Genomic DNA, 15,246 nt, shown 5'->3' on the forward strand with positions numbered 1-15,246 from the left:
CAGGTGTTTCCCAGGTTTTATGCGGCGCCTCACTGTCGAAAAAATTGCCTCTTCAGTAGGTCAAACTCATGGGAGTGTAGATTGCACCATCAGAGAGGAACTTGGATTTCCAAAGATTTCAATACAATGGATTTCTCGGCTTCTTCCTGATAATGATGACGAAGTTATTGTATTTTCAAACTGCACTGATGTAAAACTAATGAGGCTCCTGTGGGTTTGCGTATAGACATAATCCTAGGGTCCTCTTCGGACACGGATTGATTTGGAGATCGCAATCGGAGTCTCACTATTACTGGCACAACGCTGTCAGTGCACGCCTATCTAAATCCTCTACCACAACTAAGAAGTACGACATCCGAGTTGTACAGTGCAACTCAACGCTTAAGCCCACGATATGGGCACAATCACCATGAATATCCCACAATGGGGACCAACTGCAAATAACCGGGCTGAGAACACATCCCTCAGGAATTCTTCTGAAACATATGCTCTTCGAGGGCCATCCCGGTTTCTGTGGAACTAGAAAACCTCCGTTGAGGCTCCGTGGCAAGAATCACTTGCACTTGCGTTGCAAACTCGGATCTGATTGTTTTCTGCGAGTACGCGGGGAAGGCACTCCCAAACGAGTTGACTGAAATCAGCTCGGTGTGGAGAATCGTAACGTAACTTTCCCACCAGCCAGCTGCCGCTCTATACAATATGTCACAAGACAAGTCTGATACATTACGCAAGAAACTAATGCTTGTTTATCGAAGCCACTATGACCATTCGCTCATTATACTGCAGATGAAATAGCGCCGAGTTACTCTCTCCGTCATCGGAAGGCAGCACGTGCGTGTGAATTACCGCATTGAAGCGTATCACTGCTAGCAAGCCAGTGGTCAAAATCGAAGAGGCTGCCCATGTCTTCTAGATTGTACAGGATTGTAAATGCGACAGAAACATGAAAACAATCCTCTGAGTCTGCCTCAAACAGAACACAACCCTGACTAGAGAAAGAGAGAAATTCATTGAAGCTATCATGGCCCGTCAGGATGAAGCTCCCGTCGTGCTCGAGGTTTATGATAGAACTTCCCTTGGCAGACAGACATTTTACGTATTCACATGTGATCCGACCCTTCCCACAGTTGCTTCAGGTATAACGTTCCTGATCCTGTAGGCCGTGGCTCGTGGGACTGTTTCTATATAGACCAAGAGGAGACACACCCAACAAAACCTGCATAGCGGCGGTCGAAACCGTGTGACATACAGGAAGGCAAGTTAACAACTCTCCCGCTCTTCACTATCATCGTAAGGGTTCTTGACGCAGCGAACACTGGTAAAACGGAAGAACTTGTAAGAACCCTTCGGAATAGGCTCTGCGCACTGCAAAAACTTAACGGTGTGGTGCCGAAATTTGGGACATACAACCCGAAAGCATTAAAAATTGCTATAAATTTGTGTACTTTGGTAATGCAATTCCGCAATATATTATCTGCTATTTTTGAAAGCTTCAGTTTCGCCATTAAAAAAGTAATGCGATTTCGTGGCCGGTTAATGATACAGACATGATGATAAAAATCGATGCAACAACCTGTAATTTGTCTGAAAATGGCTATATCGCCTTTATGGGTAACGTTGATTGCTTTGTGGGTAAAATGGTAGAAGAAAAAAGGTACCAGGGATACCATGACCGTCTGGTTGTAGATAAAATCTGGCTCAATAGGAAAGTCTATGAGGAGTAAGGTAGGAAAAGAAGACTAGGCAGATCCTGCCTAAGATGGAGTGATGGTGTAGGCCAGGACGCCAGATAGCTTTTTGGGATATCGAATTGGTGGACCTCGGCGCAAAACCGGATTGTCTGGAGTTCCACCGTTGTTGACAGCAAAGTCATAATCATATGCTTCTCGTCAATACGTTGGTCAAACCCTCAAAAATAACCATAGCGAAATAAAGTGAGTAATAGCAACAGGATCTTACGATGTTGCAGCTGAGCTGCTGAGGAAAGAGTTGGGACCCAACACTTTGGCTCCGGGTGTTTTTCAATCGCGTTTTTGAGAAAGGTAGAACACCATCCGGCTGGCATTAAAATACAACCGTTCCAATGTGGAAAAAGAAAGACAGTTCAACAGAATGTTCAAATTACCATCCGAACCGATTATTTGTTATCCCACGTCATAAAGATTTGTGAATGCATTCTTGAGAACTGCATTCGTGAACTCGTTTAAATTTGGGAGTTGTTGATGCAATACACCATGCGTTATTACTGATGGAGAAGCATCACCTTGTTTACTTTTCAGTCCTGGATTTCTATCAAAAACTCATCTGGGATGCATAGCAGAGGTTCTTTGTACCAAAAGAATTGAAAAATAAAGTTTGAAGTCAGGCTGGGATATCAAAAGCCCCTCACGTATCTGTTGGTGTGGCTCTATGTAGATGGAGTTTCCACAGCCCCTCATTACAAAGCTGGTCTCAAGAATGAGATCCCCAAGAATCCCGATCCCAACGACACATGCGTTGTCATTATCAGTGAGAGCGACCAGCCAAGAACTGATGTATTTAAATATCCTGAATCAATGGTTGCTAATAGACTCCTTGATGGGCTGTCGTTCAAGGTTTTCCGAAATGCGGTTCAGCTGTCTCCAGGACTTCGCCATTCTCTCCCCACTCTTTGGCTATTCCGTCCCATGTGCTCCTGGGGCGACCCACTCGTTGGACACCACGAGGTAGCGAATTCCACTGGATGGCGTAACCAGCAATGAAATTGTCCTTACTGTGCGACTTACCCGTTGCCGCTTCAGCTTTTTGATCAACTCGTTCATGGGTAATAGGCTTGTTCTTTTTTCAAAATAGTATAGTATGGTAGTAGTATCCCAATGCCAAGTCGCAGACAAGTGTTCTTCAACCCTTAGAGCCTTTCAGTAACAGTGGGAGTCACTTTCCATGTGACATTTCAATTTAGCAACACAGAAACACACATACAAATTGATCGACGCCCTCGGTGATTTGCCCACTAATAGTCATAGGAAAAGCGCGATGACCTGTCAAACTGAGACCCTTAGTTTTGGTGATGTTTATCTTAAATCCAACTCTACTTGCCTCTTTTTCCAAATCTAGGACCATTTGGCCAAGGTCCATGATGAAAGTTATCATGGTCCATTGGAGCCCTTCACATCCTTTGGAAAAGGAAGAACATCACGAATAACAAGAAGAAATAATATCGGTTACAAAATGCAACCCCGAGGGACTCAGCATTGGATCTCAAAATCCTCTGGGATTTTACCTCAGTATAGCACGTGACATTTTGAGCCATCATATGTTTCCCTGATAATAGCTGTCACCTTCTCAGGAATGTTTTCCTGTGTAGAGCACTCCAGATGCACATCCTGTTTAACGTATACATCTCGAACTCCCAAGATTTCCATATAAGTGGGAGAGATATCCAGACTCTGCAGGTGCAGTGATAAATAATTCTGTGGAGAGATTTATACATTTCATCCATAAGAAAAGGAACCTCACCGAATGGTTAAAAACCGAGGTTAAGTCTCGTCATTGTGGATGATAAGTCGACCGTTGTGATGAATTCACAGGACCATCGAAAGATTTACGATCACATGCAATCTCATTCGTGATGCGGAATATACTGCTGTAATTATTGCGTTTTGCGGCATCTTCCGATTCCATTACAAACGTAATAACAAATTACCTTTTGTCTGGACGCGCATTACGCAGGAATGTCCGGAATTTTACTCGGATTCCGAGCGTGTCACGCCTACCATCAACCGCAGTGGTCAAAAGAGCCTCCAATCCCTTCCGTTCATCGATTTGTTTCCACGATTCTGCAGTCAGCCAAATCTTATGATACTTCTTTGGAATTTAGTCGACGATCTGCATAGCACCCGAGGAGAGGACATATTTGATGGCGGCCCAATGCTCATCAATATTTTCTGGCGGGTTATTCAGAGTATCTGCCGTCCTATCAGCAAGATCGCCGAGCGACAGCTGGATCATACAAGCGGTCGGTATTGAACTTAGGGTGTTACAGCTCTTCAGTCTTGCCAGGACCGACGGACGTAACACACACGCGAACCTAAGCGATTATCAGATAGTGATCCCTTTCAAGGCCGATGTCAGCGCCTCTCTTGTTGCTAACATCCAGGAGACAAATTCTAAGTCTACTGTTGATCGCGAAGTGGCTAATATGATTGTTCGTGCGGTGTCGGTCAGTTGAAATTCAAATGACCTTATGGTTGGCTCTGTGCTCGAACAATGTGCTACCAATGACGAGGCGGTGGAAGTAGTAGAAATTCACAAACCTCACATATAGATCAGCCATCAAGATCACAATGTCACTTTTAAGAAAACTCCCATGAGCTGCAAGTATTTGGTCGTAGAAAGCATCCTTTTCCACTATATCGGAAATCTCAGTTGGTGTATAGCATTATACAATTAAGATGCTCCTTAATCCGGACCGGAATCTTGCAGTCGGAAGTTTATGGCTTGAAGTAACGTCGGATATACCCAGAATCTAGAGCTTATATCGTTAGGATTCCTGTTCGAGCTGGAGAAAGCAGGAGGACCTTTGCTACCGTTGTCGAGGAGCGAGGGAACATTCCAGAGGTAAAGCATAGTCCGTTTTGGATAATCGAAGGTCTTGAGTGTGAGGCCAGTCCCAACCCGTGACGTTGTTGACATTGCTGTTGACGGTTATTTGCTTGCTAGTTTTCTACAAATGCGTAAGGTCCATTGTTAGTGGAAGGGTTAGGGCATACCTTGAGACAACATTTTGCTCGAGGAGCAGAAAAATTGCGCCAGTTGGATGGAAACGTTCCAAAGACCAACACATTATCGACTCGGTAGTTGTAGGAGAGGAAGTAACTTGTTCAGTTGCAGGCTTTTTACATCATCTCGGATACCTGGCTAATGATATGATAGGATAAGTTTTATGCTGGTACTGATGATAATCTTAGAAATCTGTTGCACAGGTTCAACCGTGGATGGAATTTGCCTTAAAGAAGTGTCGAATCCACAATAAGAACAAAATAGATGCATCCAATGTATTTGTTATCCTTTCAGATTTCTATGGATGAAGACCGATCTAGAAAATGTCCAGCGGTGAATACGGACTATCTGACCAAATTCTGAATGCAGTACCCGAATTCTTTCGTGGAACAGATGAACTTGTCTCCTGACATCAACTGCACAGGCGTTGTTGACGTTTAGGCACAACATCACCGCCAAGTCGAATCGATAAACACTTATTTTTACAGCAAGGATCATGCGGATGCTATGGGCTGACTCCATTTAACTTGATGAGGTGACATCAGATTAGTAGTGGCAAATCATGATATGAAGCACAAATAGAACTCAATAGTTCTGCTTGCTATTAAATGTTTGATTGTTCAGTTTTTGAAAACTTACTGTCTGTCTGTCCGTCGTTTATCTGCCTGCCTTTTTTTGGTCTGGACACACCAGTGTATGGGATTTTTACCCACTAAAACCACGACCAATAAATCTTTTTTGAGTGATCCCATCAGTGATGACATCTAGTTATAGATCTCGGCTTTTTGGCTTTTTTCGCTTCCGATAAGATAGAGATGATATTATATATGTTTGTCATCTCATCTGGCAAGATGTCAATCGGCACCATTCCTGAAATAATGACCGCCGCATCATCTGAGACGGTTCGGAAAGCAGAACACACCCTTAGGGCAGTTCTTTTGTAGACCGCAATTAGTTTATCTCCGTTTCATAAACATGAACTCACCACTCTATCTATAAGCAACCTGCAAGTATGTTGCGGGTCTCCTACATGCTTTCTCGCAAATATACTCCACATGTACTGTAACACTGAATATCTCTCTTAGCAGCGCTGATTGCTTCACATAAGTACAACTCAACATCTCTGAGATGTTTTGAAACCACAACCAGTGCAATATCGACGGCGCAGCCCACCACCGTGATCTGAGCCCTGGGGGACACCCGCGGAAACAACGTAGAGCGCCCGTTCTCTCTCCATAATGGGAGAGAGATAGATGGGAATATCAATCGTCGTCAGGGACTTCGGTATAAGTCATGAATGGCCAAAGTGAATGCATTTTCACGTTCACGGTACTACCATGCAATATGTGCTGGTAATACACTTTGCGTGAATGGCATTTTCTACCAATGCAGGGACCAATTTGATGGCATCAACGGTTGATCTGGCTTTACGTAGCCCTTACTGTCGATCAGCAGGTATCATTGGGTCTCAACGAACGGCAGCAATCTATATTATTATTAATTACCCGCTCCAGCAATTTCCCTATAGTATCTAGGAGACATATGGGTCTATAGGAAGATGACCCACCAGGAATATTGACAGCCTAAGGCAACAGTACCAACTTCTGCCTCTTCCATGCTGTGGGGAATATCCCTTCGGACATGCATGTTTCAAACAACTCAGCGAACATGTCCGGTCTAGATTTCAAGGCGAGCTTAAGGGTGGCATTGCGTTCAGGCCCGCAGCTTTGTTGTCAACTATCCTACTCCAGATCTCCAACCGCTGTCTGTCTGTCTGTCACACCCATTTCCCCAGAAACGGTTACTCCTTTTGACACGAAATTTGGTGGAAAGGTGGGAATTGTGAATCCCCTTGCATGGCGTTGAGCATAGGGAATATACCGAATATAGCCATATTGGATGTCAAATAAAAGGTCTTGAAGAGTACTTTCCAAAGTAGGTGTTAGCTTTTACATTGTTAGTGCGTTAGTCCGAAGCTGGTCAATTATTTCAAGGGTCCGTTCTCAGAAACTACTCAAACATACATACTTGAAGGGTCCAGCTTCCGACTTTAGACTTTTGAATATTTATTGCAGGCCAATACTTTTCATTGTACTAATCATTTTTTTGAATTATTTCATTTCAGCCACATCATCGCTTTTACCATATTTAACGATACACATGCAGTCAATAGGTTTAACTGTGGAAGAAATTGCTATTATATACTTAGCATTACCATTTACAACATTTCTCAGCCCACCAATTACAGGTAAGACAATTTTGATGATATTTTTTCTAAATTTTAACTAATTAATTTAATGTCTAGATGGCTTAGTGGTTAGAGCACTATGTCACAACAGAGGCTTGCGATTGCGATCGTAGAATTAATGTGAGATATCAATAGACCTATTTTTCAGGCTTACTGTTCGGTCGATCTACCAGCCCTGTTTTTTCCTAGACTTGGGTTTCAGTAAAGGATATGGATCAAATAACTTAAATAACTTCCTTCAGTCCCAAAATCGGTCGATATTACTCGCCCCACAACTCTACGCATTACACTGTGGGGCTTCCCTAGTATCTATAGAGTTCAGTCATATCCTTGTGTTTTCAACTCCTCTCACCGCTCGCTGGGTATATCCTACTATAAAATTGGCACCATTCTATTGATTTAAGTATGCAAGGATCACGTTTATTATTCTTTTTAAAGCCGGTATTCTGTCCACTGTCGTTCCCAGACAATTTTTTATCAATGAACCTCTTAATCTAGGGTACCAGGATACAGTAGTGACAATTTCCAGTCCCAACGTGAGGACCAAAATGTTTGTCCACCAATGTCCACCTTTGGTTTCTTCAATTTTGAATTGTCGGATGGAGATGACAAACAGCCCCTTAAAACTTTATTCTAGGCTTAGTTCCGCACACTATAATATAGTATTGCTTTCATCCCCAGGGTACTGGCTCCAGACTTGACTGACTTCTCTCCTTCTTTGAGCATGAAAAAGTGGACTAGAATTTCTTATCTTTTCGCTTGTTGGTATACCATAAAATTTGTGCAGTTTGGGTGTTTGTTTTGAGGTTGTCGCCTACCACGTGATTGCCTTCTTGGAAGGAGTCCATAGTCTTCGCGGCCACACACGAAAAAGTAATTTTTTAGCAAACTTAAGCTTTCCGGAAGTATCTTATCTTTGTTTTAAAGCTAATTTGATTAACATTTTGTAGTTTCTGTCATAAAGAAATTATATGTTGGTACGTGGAAGTTTGGAAGCAATTTGTGTTCCGAAAATTTGTTGTTTGCCATTTGTCCATTTGTTTGCCACATGTAATAATTTATTCAGAAACGACTCAACTGTTGACAAAGATATGCATTGGATTTAAGGGGGTTCCCATATATGCAAAAGGGGGTTGTACATTTTTTTTGGCAAACGCAGCCTAATGCGTTATCAAACAAAACAATTTTTTGTTATAGGGCTGGGTTCGATGTTAAATTAAAAGTCTCTCTGTGTCTTTCTAATCCTTTTGGTGAAAATTAAGTTAAACTCAACACTCGGAAGCTTATTGAGGGTGAGTGAATTTCTCAGATTTGGAACTAAATATCGTATTCATCTCCCGTTGCATTATTAGAATATTACGAGGGCGGTCCGAAGAACACTTAATCTACAAAAGAAAAACAAAAGTTTTGGAAAAGTGGTGACTTATTTCTTGGTATAGGCTCTTCTTAGCTTGCTTGACCCAGCAATGCTCCAACTGAAAAGCGCATTTTTTCGGTGGCTGCAAAGATGTTTCACGATTGCGTTTGTTGTCCGGAGTAAGCAAAGTTCCTATCGCCCCAAAAGTTTTCTCATGCTCAAAATTTCATGCAAGAGACGACCCACGCGAAACAACAGTGGCTTGATATATTGCATAGGAATTTAAACGGTTCGCAATTGCATTCAGATCAGGCATTTGATAGAACCAAATGACGAAACCGATCACGACGAGCCAACCCCGCTTTTCAACGGGACAAAGGCTGAAGAGAGCGAAGAAGAATTGATGTTTTGCGTTCGGGAAATATGACTGCACAACGGTCTAAATCTGCCTCTCGAAATGGACGATAGGGTAGTAGGTCACTTGGACCCTCAACAAGTACTGGGGCATGGTGATGCCATCGTATATTTGACAAAAAATCACAAAATCTCCCAACCCACGCAGTTTCTCGACAAGGAATTAGACTTACTGGGACCTCTGGCGACGGTTATCCGAAATGCAATACCACATCGCCTGACAATTTACGATCCCGGCGCAACTACCTCCCCTATCCGAAATCATAATATGAGACATGAGTCTAGGACCCGGACGAGGGTTTTCTTAGCATTTCATGATAACGGACATCGGCACTCCAATCTTAGGCGCAGACTTCTTGTGCCACTACGGATTGCTGCACAACAGCATTGACCCCATGCCTTGCCTTATGCTCGGAGTGGGCAAAGCGCCCATCGCGCCGACAGTTTTTTATGCTCAAAATTGCATGCAGGATATGACCCAACCAGTATTTTGAGATGCTTACTATCTCAACTATCTCGCGTACCTTCAATCGGCGGTCTGCCAACAAGAGATCGTGGATTTTCCTCACGGTATCTTCCGCGGTAGCCGTTTTTGGAGCCCCTTGGCGTGGGCCATCAAAAACCGTCGTGCGACCACGTTGAAATTCGGCACACCAATTTTTTCCGGTCATCATCACAGAAGCAGAGTCACTGTACAGAGAATTCAAGGGCTCATTCTAAAATCCGGCTTCCGCACGCGGTCGAAACAAAATTACGAGTCCGATTACGATAAACCATTTTTCCCCTGCCTTAGCTCTGTATTCTCTATGAAGATTTCTTTGACAGATTATCAGAAGTCCTAACCGTTTTGTTCACCTCTATTCTTTTCATTCTTCACGGTAAAATTAACCTATGCTCTCTCTATGCTCTTTTGGCCAACTACTTCCGGCTTTTCTTCCCTCCCCAGCAATTCCACCCACCCTTCTTTACTTTTCATCATCATCATCAACGGCGCAACAGCCGATATCCGGTCTAGGCCTGCCTTAATAAGGAACTCCAGACATCCCGGTTTTGCGTGGAGGTCCACCAATTCCCTACTTTTATCCACTTTAATGAAGACTTGTGCTGCCCTCTAATTTATTATTTCCAGAAATCACTCAAATCGCCCTTTTGATTTTGTTCTCATGCCCCCTCTTTCGTTCGTCCTGAAACCCATCATCCTGCTCTTGATGCTGTTTGATGTTTCCTTCCCTTCCTTTCCTCTCTCTTCTTTCCACCCGCTAGTGAATATAGCCTGGCCTGCATTCCCCTCCTTACCTCCTTCTCAAGTACCCCATTGCGATGCTTAACGCCAATGTCGGCCCTGGTGATGACGGTCTTCTTAGCCTCTTTTTGCTTACAACTGGTCACTCTGTCTCCCTTCCCTTTTCTGTTTTCCGTTTTCCTCGCCTCTAATCATTCATAAATGTGTTAATCGCACTCTTGCCGAGAATAACCGTCCCATCTTACTTCTCTTTTCCTGCTCCATAATCTTTGACAGGCTATGTCAGCGACTGGTTGTCCGCGCACTTTGACCACTTCATAGTAATAGAGCGACACGTCTTTATTAGGCGTAGGTTCACTGCTTCCAACCTGTTCAACTTCACTAAATTTGTGGCCAAATGTCTAAATTTACGGCAGGAAGGGTATGCTATCTACACTGACTTTGCTAAAGCCTTCGACACTGTAAATCACAAGATAATTCTGTTCAAATTCTCGCCTCTAAGCGTCACCATACCACTTGTTTCATGGCTGGCCTCTTACCTTTCCAGCCGATCCTGCTGCGTTTTTTTATGGCTGCACATCTCGTTCTTCCACCCTCCATTCTGGCGTGGCACAGAGATCTATTCTGCGTCCTTTATTTTTTTTTGATTCTTTTATCATTGGCCTTCTCCCTCTCCTTACTTGCCCCTGCTCGCTCTATGTCGATGATCTTAAGCTGTTTTCCGCTATATGTTTGCCTCTAAACTGTGTCCAGCTTCATTCAAACCTAGATACTCTGGTTCGCTGATGCTGCGCTAATGGTTCAGTGCTAAACGTCAGAAAGTGTCACTGTATGTGCTATTCGTTTAAATCCTCACTTACTTCCTTTTCCTACTCTCTCGACTCCACTCAAGATCTCGAAGTCACTTTTGCCAATTAACTCCGCTTCGATACCCACTGCCTCGAAACTACAAAATTGTCGGGTTTTATACTTCGCTCATCCTTTGATTTTGACTCAATCTAATCCTCCCTAGCTTTCTTCAGCTCCCTCGTGAGAAGAATCCTCGAGTACTGCTCCGTAATCTGGTCACCCTCCTGTAACTGTGACTTTCTTGCCCTTGAAAAGGTGCAACGTAAATTCATCCATTCCCTGTTCTTCTTCAAAAAAAAGATTCCGCGTGCGGACTACCCTTCCCGCCTCCGCTTTCTGAACCTCCCTTCCTACAGCAGCGTAATATTACTATCGAGTGTAGCCTTTCTGAACCGGTTAAGTATGATGTTCATATTAACACTGCTCGCTCCCCTATCTTTTTTAAGGCCGCTTGCATACCCACCGCGAAAGTTCGCAATTGCACGGAAAAAGCTCGAAGAAGTTCTTAACCAGTGTATTTGGAGACCTTCAAACAGCTGTTGGTTTTCATCACTTTCCATGGTTCCTCAGCCCAATGGCGATTGAACACCTTCTGCCGATTAGAGACGTCAAAATGTCCAGACGATTTCAGATCGATACCTCATTTCACTTACTTCGCGCACTCTATAGAAGGCTGTCCTATTTTCCCGTCCTAGACTTAGTCAGGGCATATCATCAAATTCCTGTAGTTCCTGAAGACATTACGAAAATGGAATTATGCACACCTGTCTGATCCTTCAAAATTACTAAGATGACCTTTGGACTATGCAATGCGACGTGTGCCACGAAACTTCCACTTTTGCTTCGTATATTTGGATGATATTCTGGTTGCATTTTTCTCTGAGTCCGACATTTGGAGCATCTCGACTGCATTTTTCAATGCCTTGGGTATGTTAAACTTCCATCGTCATTTCTTGCCCAAATCCGCCACCATCAATCGATCCTTAACGTATACGTTTGGGTCAAAGACCAAAAACTCTGGCTTGATGGTGTGGTCCACAGAGGCGTTTGACACCACCAAGCAACAGTTTGTGGAAGCTACAATTATGGCATTACCTAAGCTTCAGACATTGCCATGGGTATTGTCCTTCAACAAGAGCTGAACCAAATTTGGCAGCAGTTTCCCGAGCAGCTGAAGCCCGCTCAGGGTACTTCGCAATAAAACACTTTCTGTATTGCTTCGAGGACAGGTTCACAGTGTTCGAGGACCATAAGCAACTCACCTTTACTTTGAAGCAGACACCCGATAAGGCGTCTTCAGCAGTGGAGCTTTATCAACCAGTTCATTTCCGACATTCAACACATGTAAGGAAAGATGTAGGCGTGTTGCCACGGTCCACGAAGCTTTTCCACACTATCCTGGCCCTTTCCGTTTCGGTTTCAGGTATTGCCTCACAATTGTCGATAGGTTCGCCCGAGGTGATACCTCTGGAAGACATTCCTGTACGAACTTGTGACGAGGCCCTGTGTCGAAAATTGATTCCACGCTTCCTTGTGGTGTCAGTTATAATCACTGACCATGGAATGCAGGTCGAGCCATCCTTCTTTCCTCAACTTGAAACACCACCGGACGACTGCGGGTAACTCACAGTCTAATAAGATGCTTGACAAATAGCACAATACGCTGAAAACCGCTACAATGCTTCAAGACAACCTTTCTTGGTCAGAAGTCCTGCCACTTGTTCTACTGGATCTTCAGACAGCCAGTGATGAATAATTTACAGGAACTCCCGCGGAGCTGGTGTACGGGGAAGGCCTGTGACTTCTCAGCGACCCGCTACTGGACATTCGGTCGGGGCTTAACACCTTTGGATTGTTGCGTCTGCTGGAGGAGGTAATGCTGAAACTGAAGCCACCACCACTCCCCAACTACGCGAAAAATGTGGCCGACGTGGTCAGGGATTTCGACTCCCGCACGGCTGACCTAATTAGGACGAATGCCTCCTGAAGGATGCTAGGCACGTTACGAGGGCCCCATCGGGGTCTTCGAGCGAGGCCCACACCATTTTAACCTCAACGTCGGAGGCACGCTCAGGATGCTTTCACTGGCCCAACTAAAGCATTTCTTCTCAGAAGAGGAGCACGCGACGCGTCCATTTTGACTTGCAGCAGCCATGCTGAGGGGGCGATGCGTCTGGTTTCTCGCTGAAATCCTCTTGATTTCAAACGGGGGGGTGGAGTACTTTGGTTCTGTCATAGTGTCGTCTGTTAGTGTCATTGCTTTTTGGGGCCTTATCAAACTGCAAACTGATCTTGACCTTGAGAGAGGGGGCTAGATATTTCCTGGGGCGGGTGTTTTTTGTGTTTATCATGTACCATTCAGGCGATTCATCCACTAATGTTTTTTTTCTTTTATTTTGCAGGATTTTTAGTTGATAAGTTCGGGAAATATAAGCCAGTAGTTGTAATGAGTTTACTTTTAAATGCACTCTTTCATCATTCCTTATTATTTATTCCACAACAAGAAATACCAGGTGTCATGCCTGCCGCGTATGTGATACGACATCCTCAAACTGGAAACGTTGAAGTAAGTGATCAGTTTCCCCTCGTAATGTAGTAAATGTTTCAGAAAACTTTTCAGTCATCATAACTGTCGGATTCTACGTAATTTACTTCTAGGTCTGGTGGTCACCATGCCCAAGTCGAGAATGTCCTGACGAAGAAGAAATCGATATTGTTGTGGATCAATGTTTGGATCATTGTCTACTACTAGAACAGAACCCTCGAATTGAAATTGCCCCGCCCCCAACTAACGCTCCGATAATTGAACCTCCTGATGTTGGTGAGGTTGATGATCTGGGTTTCTTGGTGAGCAACAAGAAACACAAAGATCATTCGGGACAAAATAGGACAAAGCATCATAATACTCATCCATCATCGACACCGCATCCTTTACATAATAGTGAGTACCATAATTTTACCTGTAATCATTAGAAAGGAAGTATGTCAAGTTGGAGTCGGCTTTCTGGAATCTCTTCGCAACTCCTTGTAATGAGCCTTCTTCCTTTTTCAGAAACCCTGCTGAATCACATACGCCTCAAAAACGACGAATCGAGCGACGAAAGTTGGCTCATGTCTGACAGTGAAGAGGTCACATTTTTCCTTTTGGACATGCATGCCGATTTAGCCGATCCCAGGGAACAATTAGGTATGGAAATCGAACCGGACGACAATGAGACGGTAACTGACTTCAAGCAAAGATTCGGAGAGAAACTCCTTTGGGACTCGGGCGTCAATGTAACGGCTCTGGAGGAAGAGGACTTACGCTGTGGTGGTCTTGTGACCCGGTCAAATATGTCGGGAAAATATAATCTGAGACTCAGTGAGTTGGCAGCAGATTGTATGGTACAAAAATGTCGTTTCCGACGAAATGGACCAGAGATCTGCCCTCCTGACTATAAGGAGAGTGACGACATGACGTTCTGGATATACTTCTTGCTTCGGTTCTTGGCGACGACCATGTTATCTGCTGGAGTGACGATTATGGACCCTATAGCCTTGACTATGATTGAAAAATACGGCGGGGACTTTGGACGTGAAAGGCTGTTTTCCAGCATTGGGATGGCCATATTTTCGCCAATCACGGGAATACTCATTGACTACTCGTCACGGGGCCTGGGCTACACAGATTATTCAGCCGCTTTCTATACATATGACGTTCTTCTCATCATTTCCACTATTACCGTGATTTTGATGCCGTTGGGAGAGAAATTGCCGGCCGATAACGTGTTCCGTGATTTATGGAATCTAGTGAAGATGCCTCATGTTATCACGTTCATTATGTTCCTGTTTGCATTGGGTAACTTCTGGGGCTTCATAGAAAGTTTCTTGTTCTTGTACTTGAAAGAACTTGGTGCTCCAAACTATCTACTTGGTAAGTCATTTTGAAAATAAATAAACAAAGAGCATGGATTGAACATTTAATCCTTTTGCAGGTATCACTATCACGGTAGGAACCGTAAGCAGCATACCCTTCCTTTATGGCGCAGAGAAGATCACAAGAATATTTGGTCACGTGAATCTGATTATCATAGCCTTCTTTTCTCATGCAGGACGACTTGTTGGATATTCCTTCATAGAGTAAGTTGGTTAGCAAATCTCTCACTTTCGACTGCTCCTTGGAATATTTTATAGAATTAGCGCATTCACTTGGTCCTTTATTTTAAAGAAACGCTTGGTGGTGCTTCCCATTTGAGGCTATGGAAGCTCTTTCTTGTCACTTAATGTGGGTTGCTGCTGCCACATATTGCTCCATACTAGCACCGAAAAATCTACTAGCAACACTCATTGGTGTTTTGGGAATGGCTCATTTCAGTTTAGGTAGGATTTCTTGAC

At 43.8% G+C, this 15,246-nt stretch overlaps 1 protein-coding gene across 2 annotated transcripts in view; it reads left to right on the forward strand.

The window, feature by feature from the left end:
• The window catches only part of LOC119651689, a 32,292-nt gene that overhangs the window by 3,585 nt on the left and 13,461 nt on the right, over positions 1-15,246 (forward strand). For both annotated transcript variants that reach the window (XM_038055396.1, XM_038055397.1), the window contains 6 exons: positions 6,887-7,009; positions 13,275-13,438; positions 13,531-13,813; positions 13,925-14,785; positions 14,847-14,991; positions 15,080-15,231. In XM_038055396.1, the coding sequence (XP_037911324.1) occupies positions 6,887-7,009; positions 13,275-13,438; positions 13,531-13,813; positions 13,925-14,785; positions 14,847-14,991; positions 15,080-15,231 (1,728 nt within the window). The remainder of the gene's footprint in view (positions 1-6,886; positions 7,010-13,274; positions 13,439-13,530; positions 13,814-13,924; positions 14,786-14,846; positions 14,992-15,079; positions 15,232-15,246) is intronic.

The sequence above is a fragment of the Hermetia illucens genome, chromosome 3, assembly GCF_905115235.1.
Source record: "Hermetia illucens chromosome 3, iHerIll2.2.curated.20191125, whole genome shotgun sequence".
Classification (NCBI taxonomy): domain Eukaryota; kingdom Metazoa; phylum Arthropoda; class Insecta; order Diptera; family Stratiomyidae; genus Hermetia; species Hermetia illucens.